The 24,073-nt window shown below is 41.6% G+C and overlaps 1 protein-coding gene across 10 annotated transcripts in view; it reads left to right on the top strand.

Moving 5' to 3' along the window:
* The window catches only part of LOC110535260 (lethal(3)malignant brain tumor-like protein 4), a 123,451-nt gene that overhangs the window by 3,838 nt on the left and 95,540 nt on the right, over window positions 1-24,073 (top strand). For 5 of the 10 annotated variants that reach the window (XR_005034557.1, XR_005034556.1, XM_036934846.1 and 2 more), the window contains exons 2-6: window positions 15,466-15,572; window positions 16,460-16,557; window positions 20,963-21,017; window positions 21,283-21,371; window positions 23,693-23,797. Coding sequence is in view for 8 of the 10 variants with exons in the window: in XM_036934846.1 (XP_036790741.1) it covers window positions 16,477-16,557; window positions 20,963-21,017; window positions 21,283-21,371; window positions 23,693-23,797 (330 nt within the window). In the remaining 2 variants the exon portion in view is untranslated. Of the gene's footprint in view, window positions 1-15,465; window positions 15,573-16,459; window positions 16,558-20,962; window positions 21,018-21,282; window positions 21,372-23,692; window positions 23,798-24,073 lie in introns of those variants that run through there. The other 5 variants (XM_036934843.1, XM_036934844.1, XM_036934842.1 and 2 more) reach the window with 4 other exon arrangements.

Genomic DNA, 24,073 nt, shown 5'->3' with positions numbered 1-24,073 from the left:
GCTGATCGTCCTCGCAGTGGCAGACCACGTGTAACAACACCTGCACAGGATCGGTACATCCGAACATCACACCTGCGGGACAGGTACAGGATGGCAACAACAACTGCCCAAGTTACACCAGGAAAGCACTATCCCTCCACCAGTGCTCAGACTGTTCGTATTAGGCAGAGAGAGGCTGGACTGAGGGCTTGTAGGCCTGTTGTAAGGCAGGTCCTCACCAGGCATCACCGGCAACAACATTGCCTATGGGCACAAACCCACCGTTGCTGGACCAGACAGGACTGGCAAAAAGTGCTCTTCACTGAAGAGTTGCGGTTTTGTTTCACCAGGGGTAATGGTGGGATTCCCGTTTATCGTAGTGAATAGTGAATTATTATGGGAATAAATATCACTGAATTACAGAAATATTTGGACAAATTAGTCCAATGAAGGGAAACAAATGGTTTCTTACTGGAAAATACTCTTTCAAACACACACGGTCATGTTGTACTGCGCCAACATGGCTATTAGCAGGTAACTGGACGATAGACTTGCCTAGAAGGAGGTTGGGGGAGAATTCTATAGTCAAATGTATTTCTATGTTTGGTTGGCTGTATCACAACCGGCTGTCATCAGTTGCAATTTCAGTTTAACCCACCAGAAAAGACAAATGAATAATACCACAAAAAGTATTTTTATGTTTCACATCCAATCGTGACGGGAGTCCCATAGGGCAGTGCACAATTGGCCCAGTGTTTCTCTCCTTCTAAAAACAGAAATACATTTTTTGTCCTTTACCAAAATGATTTTGGCCTTTTCAAATTACAATCGCTCACTTTAGTTTTTTTTTAAACGAAACAACCTAAAATATCGTTATATATTCTCAAGTTGATGGCACAGTTGTCTAGCCGGCACCTATATAAAGCTGAGTGACACACTCATTCATGGCTTTGGGATCAAAATAAATAAGTACCAACATTCTTTCTGATACTCTTTTAATAAAGTAATGTTTTGGTTATCCTGACCTGGACACCATGTACAGTATTATAATAGACCATTATGAGCTATTAGCAGGACAATATACCTTTACCAACACCTCTCTGTATTTTGATACTTTGTGGATGGGGGCTCCCGCAGTGCAAAATGCATTGTTGCAGATGCAGGTTCAATACCCGTGCCGGCCGCCACCGGGAGACCCATGAGGTGGCTTTTGGTTTTAATTTAGAATCCTCTATATGTAATTATTGGCAGAGAGTCATATTTTTCGATATACTGTAGGCCTAACGTAGGCGACATGATTCTCACTAGTGTTGAGTAATGTGCTGTTAAAAGTGGCGTAGCATATTGAAGTTAGAAGCAATAGGATTTGAAGCAAAAGCCTACAACTATTTTATCACTGTTTCGCCCTGCTCTAAGAGAAGCATGGGGACTGGTCTTGATAAATCAATGAGATTTTTATTTTCATTTAATCTCCGTTTGGGTATTGGTTAGACTACAATTAGGGTGTAGAAATGTCATGCTCTTAGTATAACCTTTATTTAACTAGGCAAGTCAGTTAAGAACAAATTCTTATTTATAAGGACAACCTACTCCTTCCTCCCCGTCGGGGAATTGAACCCCGGTCTCCCGCGTGCCCGCACGACACAGGGATTCTTCAGCTAAATAGCAAAGTACTGTAGCCTACCACCGACCATCACACTGTACAGTGCCATATTTTCCGTTCCATCTTAATGGAAACCCAGAGGGTTTTTCTTTGAATATAAACACCATAGTATTAAGCAACATTTCTTAAAAATCAGTCCCATATACTATGTTCTTACAAAAAAGGTTTTAAATTCTCTAGTACAGCCATTATTGAAGGCTATCAAATGCTTTTCAAAGATGCCCTTTGGTGGTCAAAGTAGCACTAACTAGCATTAATGGTACCAGTGGTTCACACTTAAATAACGTGCCATGCAAGCTGCGCCGCAGTACGCTGCAACTTTTAAAGGACAAAACACTCTATGTACATTTTTGACATGGCGCAAGTTGTCCATTGTTTTAGATTTCAATAGGAGGAAAGCAAGTCACAGATCGGGGGCACACTGCCATTTCAGCAACATGAAAGTCCATGCCTCAATCGGAAAGAAACACTGTCACTTTGAATTCTGCATATAGCCTTCACTTATAACAACCAGTCATTACTAGTTATGTGACACAAGTTTATCGTTTCAGTCAAATCCCTGCATTAAATCTGTGATATTTTATCTCAATGAAATGGGTAGCTAGATACACTGTAGTTGGAAATGTGATTTTAAAACTGAAATAGAAAAACATTCTCTGGTTATGAATTAAACACTAAGGTATTATCTAAGAGAGTGACTGACTTTCAGTTTTAATGGCCTTAATGGTTATTTATCAATATGCAAAATGATAACAGATGTTGTCAAGTTATATCAATTGATCAAGATCCATAAAAAAAAAAAAAAAAACAGCAGACATGTTGTAGGAATCTTGAAAATCTAGCTCTTCTCTTGTCTCAAGCCATGAAACCTTGATGATTGGAAATATCACAGAAATTCGATGAATAAGAGCGACATGATGCATATTAACTGAATGTGTTTTTCATTCATGGATACCATGCGTTTGTCAGATATCGGACCTGTTCATTATGACTTGACATCGAATTGAGTTATTGTCAGTGTCAAGGCTGGTCTGACATCAAAGAAAGTTAGATGAGGTACAAACTGGTTTCAGGATAATTCTTTTGAACATATTTATAGTGTACTGAGAGAGCCAAATCTTGAGTGTAATTGTGCATATATAATATCTATTCTCATCATATATGCACTTTGACGTAGCCTATATGATAACATGGTGACATTTGTTGCCGTTGTAAGTCTAGGGCATTTTAAGCCCAATTTATTCTTTTCTACTGTGCTATAAGCTTATGTGGCATCGACTAAGCAGATTGCTTATAACAAAAAACTGTCTCTCGTTTCAATAGAATGTTAATGTGTTCGTGTTATGTTCTTCTCACCAGCTTCAGAGCGCCTATTGATCAAGCATACTTTGATTCAGGAGACAGTTTACTGGACTTGAGGGTTATATTGAGAGTGCCACCAGCATGCAATCTGGAAGCATTGTTTAGCTTTGAGAACAAATTGCCTTTTTCCCTTTGCAACAGAATAGAACAGGACGTACCCTGTAGTCATTCTTTGTTGGAAACCCAATTAGAGTTGGGCACGTTTTGTCACAACTTGTCGTTGTGCTAATCATCACTTGCCCAGCTTTTCCGATAGGCAATTCCCAATCCCAGTTTGCTGCATTTCCTTTAAGCTTGTTTATATGAAATGTGAACACCCAGGGCGTAATAAACATCCTCCGACTCACCATGACCCTCTATGCTCTCCAGCCTCTGTCCCCTTTTGTTGTGTTGAAGCAACGTGGGTATTTGCTAAGTCACAGAAAAATGTGTGAATTTGTGAAACCTCATGCTGTGTTGGGGGGGGAAGTGTGTGGTCCCTAGTCCCTTAACATACCACATTGCTGCAACTAAAGCTGCAAAAACTCTTAGCCAAAGTTCCCTCATGCGTTAGTGTTTGTACACTGTCGTAGACAAAAACAACTGGGTTTACTGATAATCCTCAAATCGAAATGAAGGATGGAGCAGTTGGAGCCATAGGAGATGTGTTTTAATCCTATAAAAAATGGTCAAAAATGGTTGTTCTGGTCTTCTTCCACTGCTTTAGACATTTTCTTCCTTGCATTGCAAATGGATAGTAATTACATTTTGAATGGGGAAAAGATGTGAGTTAGAGGAATTTCCACAGGAGTTTATTGAAAAAAGGTTTGACGCAACCCAACTGTGTCTAGCATGACGAGACGTGTAGTTGTATGAATTCCCCTTCCCTCGCTTTGATGAATGACTTTAAATTTCCCCTCCCCCCTTTTTTTTGTTTGTTCTTCAGACCGTATGTAGTTACCAGGCTTCATTTGACACTTGACATCATCACATAATAATACCTGTATATTTGAATTCAGCCTGGGTTCTAATGTGCCAGCGATGACACTTCTCTGTAAATAATAGAACAGAGAACAAGTGTTCTGTAACTCTCTATCTGTTGTGTTAATCCCCAAACTCAGGTGTGGGTGTATTCTCAGATGGTACAGGAGATAATTGAGGATCCACCTGTAGCAGTCGTCACAACCCAGATGAATTTAGTGAGCAATTCTAGATGTCTCAGAGATATGTCACCCTGATGGCAGACTACGCAGAGGCCTTGGCCATCAGTCAGATTAGGACAGATTACAATTGTTTTTTTGTCCCGCGGGCGGTTGAACAGTGATTTTTGTTTTGCTCTTCATTGTCAGAGCACATAGAGAGAGACTGAGCCCAGCTGCTCTGACAAAGGGAGAGTTTAACTGTAGGGTGAAAAGCTCTTATTGGCTACAAACGCCGTGTCTTCAAGCGCCAGGCCTTTCCTCTGTTTTCGTAAAAAGGTGAGGGATGGGTCTGGAGAAATGTAACCACTCTAATTCATAGACAACGATATGGACGCAAGGACTGACCATCCATGATATACAATTATAGTTTAATTATGTTTTGAGGCTACACAGTGTTTGTTTACATTTACATTGTTTACAAATTTACGACCGTTGAACTAGGCTCATGAGACATTTGCAAGTTATATTCTTTCAAAATAAATTATTTTTTCATTAATTTATCAGTTAAATGTATATAGCAATTAAAGATTCTAGCTATAACAGGCAGAATATAAAATGTTCATAATGTTGTGAAGAGATCAGGAAATGTTGCGAAAGGACCGACTCAATTCCCTCCTTTTGCCAAGAATGCACCGAAAGTGTTGGCTCACCATGAGCATATGTCACTGCTGTCTATCTCTCTCTCTTCCTTTTTTCCCTCTACTGAACATTTTTGTGGAGTCTCCATTATAATGTGAATGGTGTTTTTATGCAGTGTTTATTGGATTCTCATAGCGAGCTCTGTTATTGTGAACACAAACAGGCCTGCCTCTGTGTGTCAGATATTTCAATTTCTTGTCATTCAAAAGGGACATAAAGGAGCCAGGCTCATGATGGAGATGTCTTGTACTGATTTATTGTGGAGGCGTGAAAATGGCAACCAATTCAGTTCTAGAAAAAAACCTGTTGGATTTTTTTCAATTTAACATATAATAATGACCTTTACTTTAAAAGCACGTAGTGGGTATATAAACACAATGTCCTGCAGCTGAGTACCATGTCATCCTCTGTCTCTTTCTCTCTCTCTCTGTTTAATTCAAAGGGCTTTATTGGCATGGGAAATGTGTTTTAGATTGCAAAAGCAAGTGAAATAAACAAAAGTGAGAAAAAAAAAGAGTCGACATGAACGGTCAACATTGCACTCTCAATGGTTTCAAAATGAAGACATTTTTTTATTTATATATTTTTTACCCCTTTTTTTTTCTCCCCAATTTTGTGGTATCCAATTGGTAGTAGTTAGTCTTGTCTCATCGCTGCAACTCCCGTGCAGACTCGGGAGAGGCGAAGGTTGAGAGCCATGCGTCCTCCGAAACACAACCCAACCAAGCCGCACTGCTTCTTGACACAATGCACATACATCCAACCCGGAAGCCAGCCGCACCAATGTGTCGGAGGAAACACCATACACCTGGTGACCGTGTCAGCGTGCACTGCGCCCGGCCAGCCACAAAAGTCGCTAGTGCGCGATGAGACAAGGATATCCCTGCCGACCAAACCCTCCCTAACCCGGACGACGCTGAGCCAATTGTGCGCCGCCCCATGGGCCTCCCGGTCGTGGCCGGCTGTGACAGAGCCTGGACTTGAACCCAGAATCTCTGGTGTCACTGCGATGCATTGCCTTAGACTTCTGCTAAATCCGGAGGCCCTGTGAAGACATTTAAAGTTTTACATTATCAGCCTTCTGAAAATATTCCGACCCCTTGACTTTTTCCACATTTTGTTAGGTTACAGCATTATTCTAAAATGGATGAAAAAAAAATCTCATCAATCTACACACCATAATGACAAAGCAAAAACATGTCTTTAGAAATGTTTGCTAATTTATTATAAACAGAAATATCACATTTACATAAGTATTCAGACTCTTTACTCAGTACTTTGTTGAAACACCTTTATCAGCGATGAGTCTTCTTTGGTATGATGCTACAAGCTTGTTTGTCTTGACTGTGTGCTTCCTGTTGGAAGGTGACCCTTTGTCCCAGTTCGAGGTTCTGAGCGCTCTGGAGCAGGCTTTCAAGGATCAAGGATCTCTCTGTATTTTACTCCGTTCATCTTTGTCTCTATCCTGACTAGACCCCAGTCCCTGCTGCTGAAAACCACCCCCACAGCATGATGCTGCCTCCACCATGCTTCACCGTAGGGATGGTGCCAGGTTTCCTCCAGACGTGATGCTTGGCATTCAGGCCAAAGAGTTGAATCTTGGTTTCATCAGACCAGAGAAACGTGTTTCTCGTAGTCTGAGAGTCCTTTAGGTGCCTTTTGGCAAACTCCAAGCGGGCTGTCATGTACCTTTTTACTGAGGAGTTTCTGCCGTCTGGCCACTCTACCATAAAGGCCTGATTTGGTGGAGTGCTGCAGAGATGGTTGTCCTTCTGGAAGGTTCTCCCATCTCCACAGAGGAACTCTAGAGCTCTGTCAGTGACCATCGAGTTCTTGGTCACCTCCCTGACAAAGGCCCTTCTCCCCCGATTGCTCAGGAAGAGTCTTGGTGGTTCCAAACTTCTTCCATTTAAGAATGATGGAGGCCACTGTGCACTTGGGGACGTTCAATGCTGCAGAAATGTTTTGGTACCCTTCCCCAGATCTGTGCCTCGACACGGACAATTCCTTCGACCTCATGGCTTAGTTTTTGCTCTGACATGCACTGTCAACTCTGGGACCTTTTTATATAGACAGGTGTGTATGCCTTTCCAAATCATGTCCAAACAATTGAATTTACCAATAGGTGGAGTCCAGTCATGTTGTAGAAACATCTCAAAGATGATCAATGGAAACAGGATGCGCCTGAGCTCAATTTGAGTCTCATAGAATCAACAACAAGTGGGACACAATCATGAAGTGGAACGACATTTATTGGATATTTCAAACTTTTTTAACAAATCAAAAACTGAAAAGTTGGGCGTGCAAAACTATTCAGCCCCCTTAAGTTAATACTTTGTAGCGCCACCTTTTGCTGCGATTACAGCTGTAAGTCGCTTGGGGTATGTCTATCAGTTTTGCACATCGAGAGACTGACATTTTTTCCCATTCCTCCTTGCAAAACAGCTCGAGCTCAGTGAGGTTGGATGGAGAGCCAGCAGTTTTCAGTTCTTTCCACAGATTCTCGATTGGATTCAGGTCTGGACTTTGACTTGGCCATTCTAACACCTGGATATGTTTATTTTTGAACCATTCCATTGTAGATTTTGCTTTATGTTTTGGATCATTGTCTTGTTGGAAGACAAATCTCCGTCCCAGTCTCAGGTCTTTTGCAGACTCCATCAGGTTTTCTTCCAGAATGGTCCTGTATTTGGCTCCATCCATCTTCCCATCAATTTTAACCATCTTCCCTGTCCCTGCTGAAGAAAAGCAGGTCCAAACCATGATGCTGCCACCACCATGTTTGACAGTGGGGATGGTGTGTTCAGCTGTGTTGCTTTTACGCCAAACATAACGTTTTGCATTGTTGCCAAAAAGTTCAATTTTGGTTTCATCTGACCAGAGCACCTTCTTCCACATGTTTGGTGTGTCTCCCAGGTGGCTTGTGGCAAACTTTAAACAACACTTTTTATGGATATCTTTAAGAAATGGCTTTCTTCTTGCCACTCTTCCATAAAGGCCAGATTTGTGCAATATACGACTGATTGTTGTCCTATGGACAGAGTCTCCCACCTCAGCTGTAGATCTCTGCAGTTCATCCAGAGTGATCATGGGCCTCTTGGCTGCATCTCTGATCAGTCTTCTCCTTGTATGAGCAGAAAGTTTAGAGGGACGGCCAGGTCTTGGTAGATTTGCAGTGGTCTGATACTCCTTCCATTTCAATATTATCGCTTGCACAGTGCTCATTAGGATGTGTAAAGCTTGGGAAATCTTTTTGTATCCAAATCCGGCTTTAAACTTCTTCACAACAGTATCTCGGACCTGCCTGGTGTGTTCCTTGTTCTTCATGATGCTCTCTACGCTTTTAACAGACCTCTGAGACTATCACAGGTGCAGGTGCATTTATACGGAGACTTGATTAATTACACACAGGTGGATTGTATTTATCATCATTAGTCATTTAGGTCAACATTGGATCATTCAGAGATCCTCACTGAACTTCTGGAGAGAGTTTGCTGCACTGAAAGTAAAGGGGCTGAATAATTTTGCACGCCCAATTTTTCAGTTTTTGATTTGTTAAAAAAGTTTGAAATATCCAATAAATGTTGTTCCACTTCATGATTGTGTCCCACTTGTTGTTGATTCTTCACAAAAAAATACAGTTTTATATCTTTATGTTTGAAGCCTGAAATGTGGCAAAAGGTCGCAAAGTTCAAGGGGCCGAATACTTTCGCAAGGCACTGTATATATCTCAGGATAAAAAAAAATGTAATCCATTTTAGAATAAGGCTGTAATGTGGAAAAAGTCAAGGATTCTGAATACTTTCCGAAGGAACTGTAGGTACAGTGTTGTAACCTTGTCCAAATAGTTGGAAGTACGAAAGGGAAAATAAATGGACACATCAAAATTGGATTTGTTTTCAAATTCTCTCGCACACCTTTCTGTCTGGAGAATGATGCATGCTGTTATTTGCCCATGCACGGCCTGCTATTAACTTCATTAGATTCCTGCATGGGTGTGTAACAGCGCTCATTTGTGACCTTCACGGAACCACCTGTAACCGAATAACCGAATTTTCGAGTCACAGGTCTGGGTCGGATCAGCCACTTGTCTCGGGTTTGTGTTATTTTAACTGACTTGTCCGGAAGGGCCCTTACAGATCCGAATGCGACTGCTTGCAGTAAAGAGAGTGGAGCGTGCCACGTGTAGCTTGTTGTTAGCCAATCATAAGTCATCAAAGCGGCAATAGACTGCAGTCATAGAGCCTCCGTGTGTGGCAGAAGTTATGAGATATTTAATCAATGGAAGATGGAATTAAAATGACAGATTTTACAGTTAAAGGAGAAGGATAGGCTACAACGACCATGAGCCAACAGTTAGGCAGCTGCTTAATATTCTGAATTAAGTTGTTGTTATTTGTAACTGTAGGATGAGAAATTGCATGCAGCCTCAATTAGCCTAGCTAGCTAACGATGATAGCCAAGTATCTTAACTAGCTTCTCCCGGTTGATGCAGTCAAGACAAGTACTACGTAATCCTATTGGATGATGAATAACCTAGCTTTGGCAGCTATTACTCTACTATAGTGCGAGTCGGCTTGGTTAGTTGCCGTCTCTCCCTCCCTGCTCCCTTTGTCTGTCACTCACTCACTCACTCACTCACTGTACTCCCCCATCTGCTAGAGTGGCACCTATCTTTGATTTGTCTGTGACATTCAAAAGCTGAGCACCTGCCTTCTAAAGTCTAGGAGTATTTGCTTGGGAAGTAATATTATACAATGTGTGTCTCTGTTGCTATCAATTGATCTATTCACTTTCTGTAAAAGAGAATATGTGTAATGAAATGAGGGTTCATATAAATTATAATACATTTGGTAGCGAAATAACATTTGGGGAAATAAGGTCTAGACTTTGTTTTTATTATTAAATAGGCTACCTAAAAGATTACATGAGTTTTGTTAAACTTGCAGAAAATGAGCATCAAAACCAGCATTTTTCTAGGTCTCTCAAATTAAACAAAATCAAGATTTTGGTGCCTTATTTAATATAGGCTCAATAAACAATCATAAAAAGGGGGCGGGGGCATTTTTCAAATGTGAAAAAGGGGTCTCTGGGATGTGGAGAAAGTTGGTGTAAGCCATCAAGGTAAATGGAATCTAGCACAAAACATTTTTATGGGCCTAATAATAAAGATGTCATTTAAACTGTGAACATTTATTAACTTTTAATGTGTCATGAACACAACCATTCAAGATACTTTCATCTGATTTGTCAAACAAATTACTTCAAAAAGTTAGCATGTTCGTCCACGGCAAAATAATTCCAGCATCCAAAGCCCCCCCCCCTCCCCCCACGGGCTCCCCCATAATCCACACTATGGTAGCGGCCATTGTTTAGCTCCCCTAATCGCTGGGTCTCTTTCATCGTGTCATGGTGGCAGCATTCATCCGTTGACAATTTTATTAATTCAGGTACACAGTTCGCGCTGCATTGCTAAGGCCTGTGTATTTGCTGGGGCGTAATTGTCTTTTTGGATAACTGCAGTGGAGATCACTGGAAAATTTGTATTTATTTTTTCAGCTATAGTGGTGTGCTTATTTAAGACTGCCAGCCTCACACTATCATCATACCAACCACTTCAATGTCGTTATTTACTGTAGGTCTTAGGACATACTGTGACATCAATGGGATGAAGCCTAAAGATCATGAGACTTTTACACAGTTACCATTGGCATCAGTGTAATATTTACATGAAGAGTTAGGCCTACTGTACTTTACATGCACACATACAGGTTAGGATTTAGCCCTTTGTCTTTACTCCCACAAACCTGGTCTTCTTTGCTATCTTCTGTACGGCACACACACATCTAAAAACCTCCTGGGGGCTCTTTCACTGTCAAATGAAACCATTTGATCAATGGATCCCAGTGAGGGAGGGGAGGGTTAGGACACACAGCTCCACCCCTTGCCCAGTAGGGATGCACTGCGATTATTCGAATATCCAAACGGATATTTAATATTCAATTACTTGGACGACTTAAGCCTATCCCAAACCTTGAACCTTATCATAACCATTCAGAGTTAATTCGTAATAAATGCCTAAACTTAACCTTGAAAAGATACAGAGAAGTAACCAAACAGTTTGGAACAACACACACACAGAGTCGCACACACCGGCTCCTGCTCATCTCTCGCCCCTCCACCAGCCCTTTGCTGAAACAAGCAGTGCAGTTCACCAGCACAAGCAAGTCTCCATTGATGTTTCATATACACTACCGTTCAAAAGTTTGTGGTCATTTAGAAATGTCCTTGTTTTTGAAAGAAAAGCACATTTTTTTGGTCCCTTTTCAAATAAAATATCAAATTGATCAGAAATACAGTGTAGACATTGTTAATGTTGTAAATGACTATTGCAGCTGGAAACGGCAGACTTAGAAAAATAAAAATTGAATATCTACATAGGCGTACAGAGGCCCATTATCAGCAACCATCACTCCTGTGTTCCAATGGCACGTATTTTAGATAATCCAAGTTTATCATTTTAAAAGGCTAATTGATCATTAAAAAACAATTTTGTAGTTATGTTAGCACAACTGAAACTTTTGATTTAAAGAAGCAACAAAACTGGCCTTCTTTTGACTAGTTTAGTATCTGGAGCATCAGCATTTGGGTTTGATTACAGGCTCCAAATGGCCAGAAACAAAGACCATTCTTCTGAACTCGTCAGTCTATTTTTGTTCTGAGAAATGAAGGCTATTCCATGTGAGAAATTTCCAAAAAACTGAAGATCTCGTAAATTTTTCAGTTGTGCTAACATGATTACAAAATTGTTTTTTAATTATCAATTAGCCCCGTCCATCATCCCTTTGATACGGTGAAGTTGTCCTGTCCCCTTAGCAGAAAAACACCCCCAAAGCATAATGGTTCCACCTCCATGTTTGATGGTGTTCTTGGGGTCATAGGCAGCATTCCTCCTCCTCCAAACACGGCGAGTCGAGTTGATGCCAAAGAGCTCCATTTTGGTCTCATCTGACCACAACACTTTCACCCAGTTGTCCTCTGAATCATTCAGATGTTCATTGGCAAACTTCAGACGGGCATGTATATGTGCTTTCTTGAGTAGGCGCTGCAGGATTTCAGTCCTTCACGGCGTAGTGCGTTACCAATTGTTTTCATGGTGACTATGGTCCCAGCTGCATTGAGATCATTGACAAGATCCTCCCGTGTAGTTCTGGGCTGATTCCTCACCGTTCTCATGATCATTGCAACTCCACGAGGTGAGATCTTGCATGGAGCCCCAGGCCGAGGGAGATTGACAGTTCTTCTGTGTTTCTTCCATTTGAGAATAATTGCACCAACTGTTGTCACCTTCTCAACAAGCTGCTTGGCGATGGTCTTTTAACCCATTCCAGCCTTGTGTAGGTCTACAATCTTGTCCCTGACAAGAACCCTTGGAGAGCTTTTTGGTCTTGGCCATGGTGGAGAGTTTGGAATCTGATTGATTGATTGCTTCTGTGGACAGGTGTCTTTTATACAGGTAACAAGCTGAGATTAGGAGCACTCCCTTTAAGAGTGTGCTCCTAATCTCAGCTTGTTACCTGTATAAAAGACACATGGGAGCCAGAAATCTTTCTGATTGAGAGGGGGTCAAATACTTTTTTTCCTCATTAAAATGCAAATCAATTTATAACATTTTTGACATGTGTTTTTCTGGATATTGTTGTTGTTATTCTGTCTCTCACTGTTCAAATAAACCTACCATTCACTGATCATTTCTTTGTCAGTGGGCAAACATACAAAATCAGCAGGGGATCAAATACTTTTTTCCCTCACTGTATGAGGACACCCCTTCAAATTAGTGGATTCGGCTATTTAAGCCACACCCTTTGCTGACAGGTGTATACAATCTAGCACACAGCCATGCAAGCTCCATAGACAAACATTGGCAACTGTGGAAATGTCTAGGGGCAACAACGGCTCAGCCGTCAAAAGGTAGGCCACACAAGCTCACAGAACGAGACCGCCGAGTGCTGAAGCACGTAAAAATCATCTGTCCCCGGTTGCAACACTGACTACCGAGTTCCAAACTGCCTCTGGAAACAACGCCAGCACTAGAACTGTTTGTCGGGAGCTTCATGAAATGTGTTTCCATGGACGAGCAGCTGCACACAAACCTAAGATCACCATGCGCAATTCCTAAGCGTTGGCTGGAGGGGTGTAAAGCTTGCCGCCATTGGACTCTGGAGCAGAGTAAACGTGTTCAATGGAGGGATGAATCATGCGTTGCCATCAGGCAGTTTTGGTGGATACCAGGAGAACGCTACCTGCCTCAATGCATAGTGCCAACTGTAATGTTTTAATGGGGGACAAATAATGGTTCGGGCTAGGCCCCTTCGATCAAGTGAAGGGAAACGCTACAGCATACAACATTCTAGACGATTCTGTGCTTCCAACTTTATGGCAACAGTATGGGGAAGGCCCTTACCTGTTTTCAGCATGACAATGCCCCCGTGCAAGGTCCATACAGAAATGGCTAGTTGAGATCGGTGTGGAAGAACTTGACTGGCCTGCACAGAGAGGTTGAGGTCAGGGCTCTATCAAAACATCTTTGGGATGAATTGGAGCGCCGACTGCGAGCCAGGCCTAATCGCCCAACATCAGTGCTCGACCTCACTAATGCTCTTGTCCCCGCAACAATGTTCCAACATCTAGTGGAAAGCCTTCCCAGAAGAGTGGAGGCTGTTACATTAACCCTATATTAATGCCCCTGATTTTGGAATGTGATGTTCGATGTGCAGATGTCCACAGAATTTTGGTCGTCTAGTGTATTTTTAAAACACATTTTGACTACTGTAATTTCCGGACTATAAGCCGCTACTTTTTTCCCCACGTTTTGAACCTCGCGGTTTATACAATGACGCGGCTAATTTATCGATTTTTCCCGCTTTCACAAGATTCATGCCTCCAAAAATCTGAGCACCATCACATAATGTGACGTAAATCGAGCGCACTCAAACTTCCCATCATTCTGATTACGGTAGTCATTTTGTCACCCTCATCATGGCAAAGACACGGAGAAATGCTAATGATGCAGCTTTCAAGTTGAAGGCGATCGATCTCGCTGTTGGAAAAGGAAATAGAGCTGCTGACAGCGTGGAGCATTGTCAAAAAATCCACTATCATCAACAGGTTTTGAAAGGCTGTACTGCTGCGTGTTGAAGAGGGCAGCGATCCAACATCGGATGAAGCAATTCTGAGACTATTCAACTCCGACACCGAAGGAGATGACTTCAGTGGTTTCAGTGCAATTGCATTTACCACTATATTGCTTAGCTAATAAAAAATACATAGCATACAATCGGTGACTCGTTGTCATATTTATCCTGATACCAGATTCGAATTGACGCAACTCTAACAGGAGGAAGATAGTGACCAATGACTTTCTTGGTAGGCTACTGTTCACTGCAATTTTTTTTATTTTTGTTACAAGCCGTGTTTCGTTTAAAGGCTGTGTAAAGTTCATTTGTTTCAATGTACCGGTAGGCACCTGCGGCTTATAGACATGTGCGACTTATTTACGTACATTTATCTCTCCAGTGTTAATCTGCAAAATTGTAATTATTCGCCTACCTCATGCCTTTTGCACACAATGTATATAGACTCTTTTTTCCCCCACTGTGTTATTGACTTGTTAATTGTTTACTCCATGTGTAACTCTGTGTTGTCTGTTCACACTGCTTTGCTTTATCTTGACCAGGTCGCAGTTGTAAATGAGAACTTGTTCTCAACTAGCCTACCTGGTTAAATAAAGGTGTTCTCAACTAGCCTACCTGGTTAAATAAAGGTGTTCTCAACTAGCCTACCTGGTTAAATAAAGGTGTTCTCAACTAGCCTACCTGGTTAAATAAAGGTGTTCTCAACTAGCCTACCTGGTTAAATAAAGGTGTTCTCAACTAGCCTACCTGGTTAAATAAAGGTGTTCTCAACTAGCCTACCTGGTTAAATAAAGGTGTTGTCAACTAGCCTACCTGGTTAAATAAAGGTGTTGTCAACTAGCCTACCTGGTTAAATAAAGGTGAAATACAAAAAAAAACATGTACAAAATACATATTAATAGTCCAGAAATGACAGTATCCAGATATACAATATTTTTATAATACTGAAATAATTTCAAATGCCTATCCCTAATGCCCAGAGCCTTTGCAGCCACTCCTCCCAGTTAATCAGAGGGCCTGCAGACTGCAGTCAGACCAGCCCCACCTCCACTCACCCTCAGGGACCTCGAGCACTGGCTCCCCTCCCCCTCTCTGTCACACCTCCTGGAAACCTTCAACCAATTAATAGGCCCCCTAATATAATATGGAAGGTGATATTGACTGCCTGAGAAGCAGTAGCTTTTAGATGGAGAATATGGGAGCCATTCAATCAAATCCTCATTGCAGTATTTAAGCTGTAATTTATAAACAAACCGTTTTGTAAAACTAAATATCTGGGTGGTTTTGGGGACGCTGTTTACACAGAGAAATCTCATTTCAACTTTTCAGAGTATGGCACATGCATACATGAATTGTTGTGTAAACAAAGTTAAATAATTTGCATTCATTGACTGGCATGTTTGGCTGTCATTTTGATCCATTGTTTATTGATTTGTTTTGTCTATAGCTAGGCCTCAAATAGATCTGCTGAAGACATAGAATGTGATTGGAATGGAAACTGGGAGACTGAGTCCCTGATTGGCCGAAGGACTGGGCAGAAGGAAATACCAAACGGTGAGTCACTATGGAGGTTCACTGAAACACTAAAGAGTTCACTTAACAGTAGGGTAGCTGTGGTCAATGGTCAAAATGATGATTTCAGTCCGTTTTGTGGTGTGTTAAGGTTACACTGTGATTATTTTTCTCTGTAGCCCTGAGATTTCCTTTATGATATTTCAACACAGATAATCTTTAGTTAGAGTGCGACAAGGCCCGAGGGCAACCATTTTGTGTTAGAGCAGGAAGTATTACAGTTATATAGTGAATCCATTTTGTTTCCGGGTAACTAAAGTACAATCCATTAATCTGCTTCGGAAGGCTCACAGGCGCTGCTTCTCTCTGCCTTTTTGTGAAAGTCCGGGCCCCTCCAGTGGCGGCCACCCCCTCTACCACAGACCCCATTTCACTTAATTTGACTTTCATGCGAAGCTGTCTTTATCTCTTACCAGGAACTCAATCCAAATTCCATCAGACATCAATTTACATAATGTACCAGGGAAAGAGATGCATTCATGTCCTCTATACACAATACACATGGGTTACTGTACTTGGGGGGGGGGGGGGGGGGGGGGGCAATTCCGCCTTTGTCTCCTACTACAGGCAATGAGGCGGTCCAGCTGCTTACGTCTCAGGCGAACAATTGAAGTGCACATAAGACTAGGAATGTAATCTGCTTTGTTTGAAAGGGGGATACTTCAGAGTGCTTTCATGTTTTTATAGAAGGAATGTGGGGGCTTTTTCATTCACTCTGTTCAGAAGGAAAATTACATGTAGGAATAAATTGAGATGTCTCAACTTAACGCAATGCACAATTTTAAATGGCAATTGATTTGATTTTTTTGCATTCTGTTGGCCTATGTGTGTGTGTTTCATGTTGCTTTTTTCCCCCTATGTGGTTGTAGAATCGATCCTGTCTCGAATGATGCAGGCAGAGGATAGGAAGAAAATAAAACTGAGTGTGAGTTCCAGCAAAGGCGTGGTGGAGGAATATTGTCTGAGAGTGAGTAGGCCTGGACCGACCGAACCTGAGCTCTTGATCATATCCTAACCCCATACAGAAGCCTGATATATTGACATATATTTTAAATACATATACAGTTGAAGTCGGAAGTTTACATCCACTTAGGTTGGCGTCATTAAAACTCGTTTTTCAACCACTCCACAATTTTCTTGTTAACAAACTATAGTTTTGGCAAGTCTGTTAGGACATCTACTTTGTGCATGACACAAGTCATTTTTCCAACAATTGTTTACAGACAGATTACATAAGTTATAATTGACTATCACAATTCCAGTGGGTCAGAAGTTTCCATACACTAAGTTGACTGTGCCTTTAAACAGCTTGGAAAATTCCAGAAAATGGTGTCATGGCTTTAGAAGCTTCTGATATGCTAAGTGACATCATCATGAGTCAACTGGAGGTGTATCTGTATCTGGAGGTGTATCTGTGTATGTATTTCAAGGCCTACCTTCAAACTCAGTGCCTCTTTGCTTGACATCAGTGCCTCTTTGCTTGACATCATGGAGATATCAGCCAAGACCTCAGAAAAAACATTGTACACCTCAAGTCTGGTTCATCCTTGGGAGCAATTTCCAAAGCCTGAAGGTACCACGTGTACTATTGTTTGTACAGATGAACAAGTATAAACACCATGGGACCACGCAGCCGTCATACCACGCAGAAAGGACATGCCTTCTGTCTCCCAGAGCTGAACGTACTTTGGTCCGAAAAGTGAGAATCAATCCCAGAACAACAGCAAAGGACCTTGTGAAGATGCTGGAGGAAACCAGTACAAACGTATCTATATCCACAGTAAAACGAGTCCTATATCGACATAACCTGAAAGGCCACTAAGCAAGGAAGAAGCCACTGCTCCAAAACCGCCATAAAAAAGCCAGACTACGGTTTGCAACTGCACATTGGGACAAAGATTGTACTTTTTGGAGAAATGTCCTCTGGTCTGATGAAACAAAAATGGAAGGAATGGCCATCGTTATGTTTGAAGGAAAAAGGGGGAGGCTTGCAAGCTGAAGAACAGCCTCCCAACCGTGAGGCACGGGGGTGGCAGCATCATGTTGTGGGGGTGCTTTGCTGCAGGAGGCACTGGTGAACTTCACAAAATAGATGGCATCATGAAGGAGGAAAATTATGTGGATATATTGAAGCAACATCTCAAGACATCAGTCAGGAAGTTAAAGCTTGGTCACAAATGGGTCTTCCAAATGGACAATGACCCCATGCATACTTCTAAAGTTGTTGCAAAATGGCTTAAGGACAACAAAGTCAAGGTATTGGGAGTGTCCATCACAAAACCCTGACCTCAATCCTATTGAAAATTTGTGGGCAGAACTGAAAAAGCATGTGCGAGCAAGGAGGCCTACAAACCTGACTCAGTTACACCATCTCTGTCAGGAGGAATGGGCTAAAATTCACCCAACCTATTGTGGGAAGCTTGTGGAAGGCTACCCAAAATGTTTGACCCAAGTTAAACAATTTAAGCGTGTTGCTACCAAATACTAATTGAGTGTATGTAAACTTCTGACTCACTGGGAATGTGATGAAATAAATTAAAGCTGAAATAAATCATTCTCTCTACTATTATTCTGACATTTCACATTCTTCTAATAAAGTGGTGATCCTAACTGACCTAAAACAGGGAATCTTTACTAGGATTAAGTGTCAGGAATTGTGAAACTGAGTTTATATGTATTTGGCTGAGGTGTATGTAGAGTTCTCACTTCAACTGCATGTACTAATATTTGAAATAAATATACAGTGCCTTGCGAAAGTAAACATAAAGATATAAAACTGTATTTTTTTTGTGAAGAATCAACAACAAGTGGGACACAATCATGAAGTGGAACGACATTTATTGGATATTTCAAACTTTTTTAACAAATCAAAAACTGAAAAATTGGGCTTGCAAAATTATTCAGCCCCTTTACTTTCAGTGCAGCAAACTCTCTCCAGAAGTTCAGTGAGGATCTCTGAATTATCCAATGTTGACCTAAATGACTAATGATGATAAATACAATCCACCTGTGTGTAATTAATCAAGTCTCCGTATAAATGCACCTGCACTGTGATAGTCTCAGAGGTCTGTTAAAAGCGCAGAGAGCATCATGAAGAACAAGGAACACACCAGGCAGGTCCGAGATACTGTTGTGAAGAAGTTTAAAGCCGGATTTGGATACAAAAAGATTTCCCAAGCTTTAAACATCCCAAGGAGCACTGTGCAAACGATAATATTGAAATGGAAGGAGTATCAGACCACTTCAAATCTACCAAGACCTGGCCGTCCCTCTAAACGTTCATCTCATACAAGGAGAAGACTGATCAGAGATGCAGCCAAGAGGCCCATGGTCACTCTGGATGAACTGCAGAGATCTACAGCTGAGGTGGGAGACTCTGTCCATAGGACAACAATCAGTCGTATATTGCACAAATCTGGCCTTTATGGAAGAGTGGCAAGAAGAAAGCCAATTCTTAAAGATATAATGTACGGATTACTTCTGTGCGCTTATCTGTATTTGAAAATAAGGTATTTAAACAAGTAAACCGTTACCCTGAGGATAATGTGAAAGAGTCTCTGTGGGGGGAAAAAATCCACACAAGGTGAAGAATTAGGGGTTAATGTGTGACTAGCCTATGAGTCCGGGCTCCAAAGTTAGCAACGGTTCTGTCTACATCGATGACAGGTTAGGGAAATTACAGGTTAGGATAATTAACGTAGCAAGTTAGGCGCATTGATGCGCATTGATATGCCAGGTTAGGGTAAGGCTTAGCTACAATGCACCCTACCAAATCAGGTAGCCTGACCTAATCAGGTCGTGACAAATGTTCATGAACATCAAATGGATGCTTACACCGCAGATTCCGTTACCTCCAGTGTCCATTTTCAGACTCAAGTTGACAGTTACCCTGTGGATAATGCCGAGACAGAAAATCAGTGAAATAATTCCACACAAGATGAAGAGTAAGAGGTTAATGTCCAGGAACTACCTAGCAAAAGACTACAAAATCCTAACTTACAGTACATTGTTTGGGGTCTGTCCATAGGCAGGGAAAATGTGATAATTTTTTAACTAGAAATCATCTATCAAGCAAGCCAGTTCTAGCTATATTGCCAGATGAACCCAGCCCAACTACAAAGCTGTGTTTGCTATCTCTGTGAGAACTCTTGCTTTGTAAGCAGTTGAAGAAAATGATCTTCTTCCTTTTCTGTCACCTGGCATGAGGAATATTTTTGGCAGCTGCTCTTCTCCTCATCCTCAGCTACTCTTCTCCACCTCTGAAGAAAATTCTAAATTGCAACAGCTTTTCTGTAATTTGGAGGCAGGGATGGGGGTGACCCTGCCACATTTCAAATTGTGATTGACATCTCGGGAGAATTATGTTCTAAATTCTCTCTTTTTGAAATTAACAGAAATGAATCTCATAAAGTGGCAGGTAGCCTCAATAGCTACATTATTTATTTTCACCTTTTTAGATGCAAACCCAACTTTGGGAAGTGCATTCGGAAAGTATTCAGACCCCTTGACTTTTTCCACATTTTGTTACGTTACAGCCTTATTCTAAAATTGATTAAATAGTTTTTTTTAAAAATTATCTACACACAACACCCCATAATGACATTTTTGCAAATTTATAAAAAAATGCCAAGAGTGTGCAAAGCTGTCAAGGCAAAGGGAGGCTATTTGAAGAATCTCAAATATAAAATATATTTTGTTTTGTTTAACACTTTTTTGGGGGTTACTACATGATTCCATAGGTGTTATTTCATAGTTTTGATGTCTTCACTATTATTATGTAGAAAATATTTCAAATAAAATAAAAAACTGAAGAAACTCCCCTAATACAGGTGTGCCAAGCTTGTAACATCATACCCGGGAAGACTCGATGCTGTAATCACTGCCAAAGGTGCTTCAACAAAGTACTGAGTAAAGGGTCTGAATACTTAAGTAAATGTGTATTTCAGTTGATTTTTTTTTATGATTTAGCAAAAAACGAGTGAATCAATTAGAATAAGGCTGTAACATAACAAAATGTGGAAAATGTCAAGGGGTCTGAATACTATTTTAATCACAGGACAATCACGTTTTTGACTGCACTTTTGTAGTGAAGTGTTACTCAAGTTTCTTTCACCAACTATAGATGTCCTATCTTCATTTTCCCAGTTTCTCACAGCAGAAAAATAATCCTGCAGCAACAGGAAATGTGAATTATTATGTAGATTATAATTAATGGACATTTTTGTATGGGTTGATGCAGTTTTAGTTAGTATTTTTTGTTGTTGTTGCATTTCCTGCTCTGCAGGAAAATTCTCTGTGACAACCGAGTGATCAAATTAAGACGACAGTGATCGAATTAAGATTCTATACCTGTAACAACTGTGTTATTTCAGGAGCGACCAAAAGAGGACGCAGCAAAAATGAAGAACAAAGTGACCAGCACACAAGGTAAACTCTGGAAATGCTGCTAATAACAACAATCAGATCATAACTGAATACTAAAATACTACTGGTTATTGATATGAATGCATCGAGTATGTTTAAAGGGATATCAAATTATAATGGCTGGCATATGCTATGTACTGTGGAGTACTGATGTATATTTACACACAGGGATTCTCCATTGAGTGAAGTTTTTAGACTAGGATGTGTGTCCTGGAATCTGGCTTGTGCTATCATAAGTAGAGATGTAACTCAGAGTGTGGTGTGGTAGCAGTGATTGGTAAGAAGAAGGCCTGGTCGTGGGAACAGTACCTGGGAGAGGAGAAGGCCATAGCAGTTCCCCTCAGACTGTTCACTGAGGTAAGCATCACCTTCATCAACCAGTAGGTTTATCTACTACTAAAGCTTGACACGAGAGCCCTATACATTAAGGCACGCCGTAACAACGGAACATTTTGCAACAGAAAATGAAAATGTCCAGGTAGTTCCCCATTTGTCTGTATTCAGTCCGAGATGTAATTTACTAAACTAGAATACAGGCCACCAAAGCTATGATTTGTATTTAAAGGCCATAAGCCAGCTGCTTGATGTTAAACATGGTCTGTTGATTTGAAAGGAAGAATGTTAAGGACCTACTGTACAGTATATAGTTTACGGGACTATGCAAAGGTAGATTATATACAAAAGTATGTGGACACCCCTTCAAAAGATGCAGAGCAGCCGCACATAAGCCCAAGTTCAGTCAAGCATCGGCTGGAGTGATGTAAAGCTTGCCGCCATTAGACTCCGAAGCAGAAGGAAACGCTTCACCATCTGGCAGTTTGACAGAAAAATCTGGGTTTGGTGGATGCCAGGAGAACGCTACCTGCCACAATGCATAGTGCTAACTGTAAAGTTTGGTGGAGGACAAATGTATAGTCTGGGTCTGTTTTTCATGGTTTTGGGCTAGGGAAATCTAAACGCTATACCATTCGATGACATTCTAGACGATTCTGTGCTTGCAACATTGCGGCAACACATTGTTTTGAATGTGTGTCCACATACTTTGGGGAAAGCCCTTTGCTGTTTCAGAATGACAATGCTCCCGTGCCCAAAGCGAGGTCCATAAAGAAATGGTTTATTGAGATCAGTGTGGAAGAACTTGACTGGCCTGCACAGAGCCCTGACCTCAAACCCATCGAACACCTTAGGGATGAATTGGAACGCCGACTGCAAGCCAGGCCTAATTGCCCAACATCAGTGCCCGACCTCATTAATGCTCTCGTGACTGAATGGAAGCAAGTCCCTGCAGCAATTTTCCAACATCTAGTGGAAAGCCTTCCCAGAAGAGTGGAGGCTGTTATAGCAGCAAAGGGGGGACCAATTCCATATCAATGCCTATGATTTTGAATTGAGATGTTGGCTGAGCAGGTGTCCACATACTTTTGTTTCTTGTTATGTATTTTCTCCAAGTGATTTTAATGTTTTATTTAATTTATTTTAGAACAAAGCAAATTGCAACCAGTTGTCCTTGATGAAATAGTTTCCCTATCGCAGTAGCTGGAGTTGTAGATCACACAGCCAGATTTCAGATGAGAGGGGGAGGACCATGTGCTAAAACTGCGGAGAAATCACAGATCCTCCCCTTTCCTACTGCTTTTCTGCAGGACTTATTTCTAATGGGTCGACAAGGGCCTGCAAAATAGATGAAAATCACACTTTGTGTGTGTGCTCATGCGCGTGGGTGGGTGGTGGTGGACACCAGGATGTCCCCATTGTTTCTAATTACTGTGAATTTGAGAACGGACACAGCACAACTATTAGACCGCAGTGTAGATTAAGCAAGGATTTGAGACTTGAATGTTTAAACCTTAAACGTTTAAATTATCAAGACCCCCCCCCCCCCCCAGTGTTGCCTATGCCCCCCCTCCCCCATATCTCTCTCCTTAAGACCCTTAAATGTTTACAGTATCAAGACCCCCCCCCCCAGTGTTGCCTATGTCACCCTTCCCCCATAAGACCCTTAAATGTTTACAGTATCAAGACCCCCCCCCAGTGTTGCCTATGCCCCCCCCTCCCCCATATCTCTCTCCTTAAGACCCTTAAATGTTTACAGTATCAAGACACCCCCCTCCCCCCAAGTGTTGCCTATGCCCCCCCCCCTCCCCCCATCTCTCGCTCCATAACAATCATTTACACTGGACTAAGTCCTTTGCTACAAACACTCTGTGCAGCGTACTGTATGCATTTTTCTATGAAGGGATTTGACATCTGTTCCGTTGGAGGCACAAACACCCATTTCCACGGCAACTGCGCTGCCGCGACACACTTGAGCGTGGGGGTTCAGCCTCCATGAAAATGGAAGCACAATAATGTTATGTTTCATAGTAAATGTATAGGTTTGGATTTTCTAGAGTTATATTTCCTACTACAGGTTTGGGTTTTCTAGTGAGGATATTTTATTTATCAACATTTGGGTTTATTCTCCTGGTCTCCTATTGGTCGTTTCGTTATCTCCTTTTTTGCTAGCTCTGCTCTGTCCTATACTCTCTATCCTTATTGTCTCTCACTTTCTCTCTCTCCCATCCTCCTCTCATTTACTTTTCTCTCTGTATGTCCATTGCTGTCTCCCTCACACTTTCTCATTCTTATGTTCTCCCACTCTCTCTCCCTTTATCTTCCTCTCTCTCCCTCCATCCCAGGCCCAGTCGTTCCCCTCGAGCAGAAGTGGCTTCAAGGCTGGGATGAGGCTGGAGGGGATCGACCCTCTCCACCCCTCCATGTTCTGTGTCCTGTCTGTGGCAGAGGTGAGCTGCAGGGTAGAGGGAGGGCTCTCCCAGCACACTGGGTGGGTCACACCAAGGGCTCTCCCAGCACACTGGGCGTGTCACACACTTTAACTGGGTCTGTGATTTGAAGTCCAGACAGCACTGTTGTGGGTGGGGGAAATTATAGTCCATAACTGTTACTGACGAGGGCCTTGGTAGTTTTGTGTTTTAAATTATCTTTTTATGCCATCCCTTTTGTGTTGAAATTGTCACGAGTCATTACCTAAGCTCTTGGACTCTGCGTATCACATCGAC

This window comes from Oncorhynchus mykiss, chromosome 11, assembly GCF_013265735.2.
Source record: "Oncorhynchus mykiss isolate Arlee chromosome 11, USDA_OmykA_1.1, whole genome shotgun sequence".
NCBI classification, from domain to species: Eukaryota; Metazoa; Chordata; class Actinopteri; order Salmoniformes; family Salmonidae; genus Oncorhynchus; species Oncorhynchus mykiss.
This window is presented reverse-complemented; position numbering and strand designations above follow the sequence as displayed.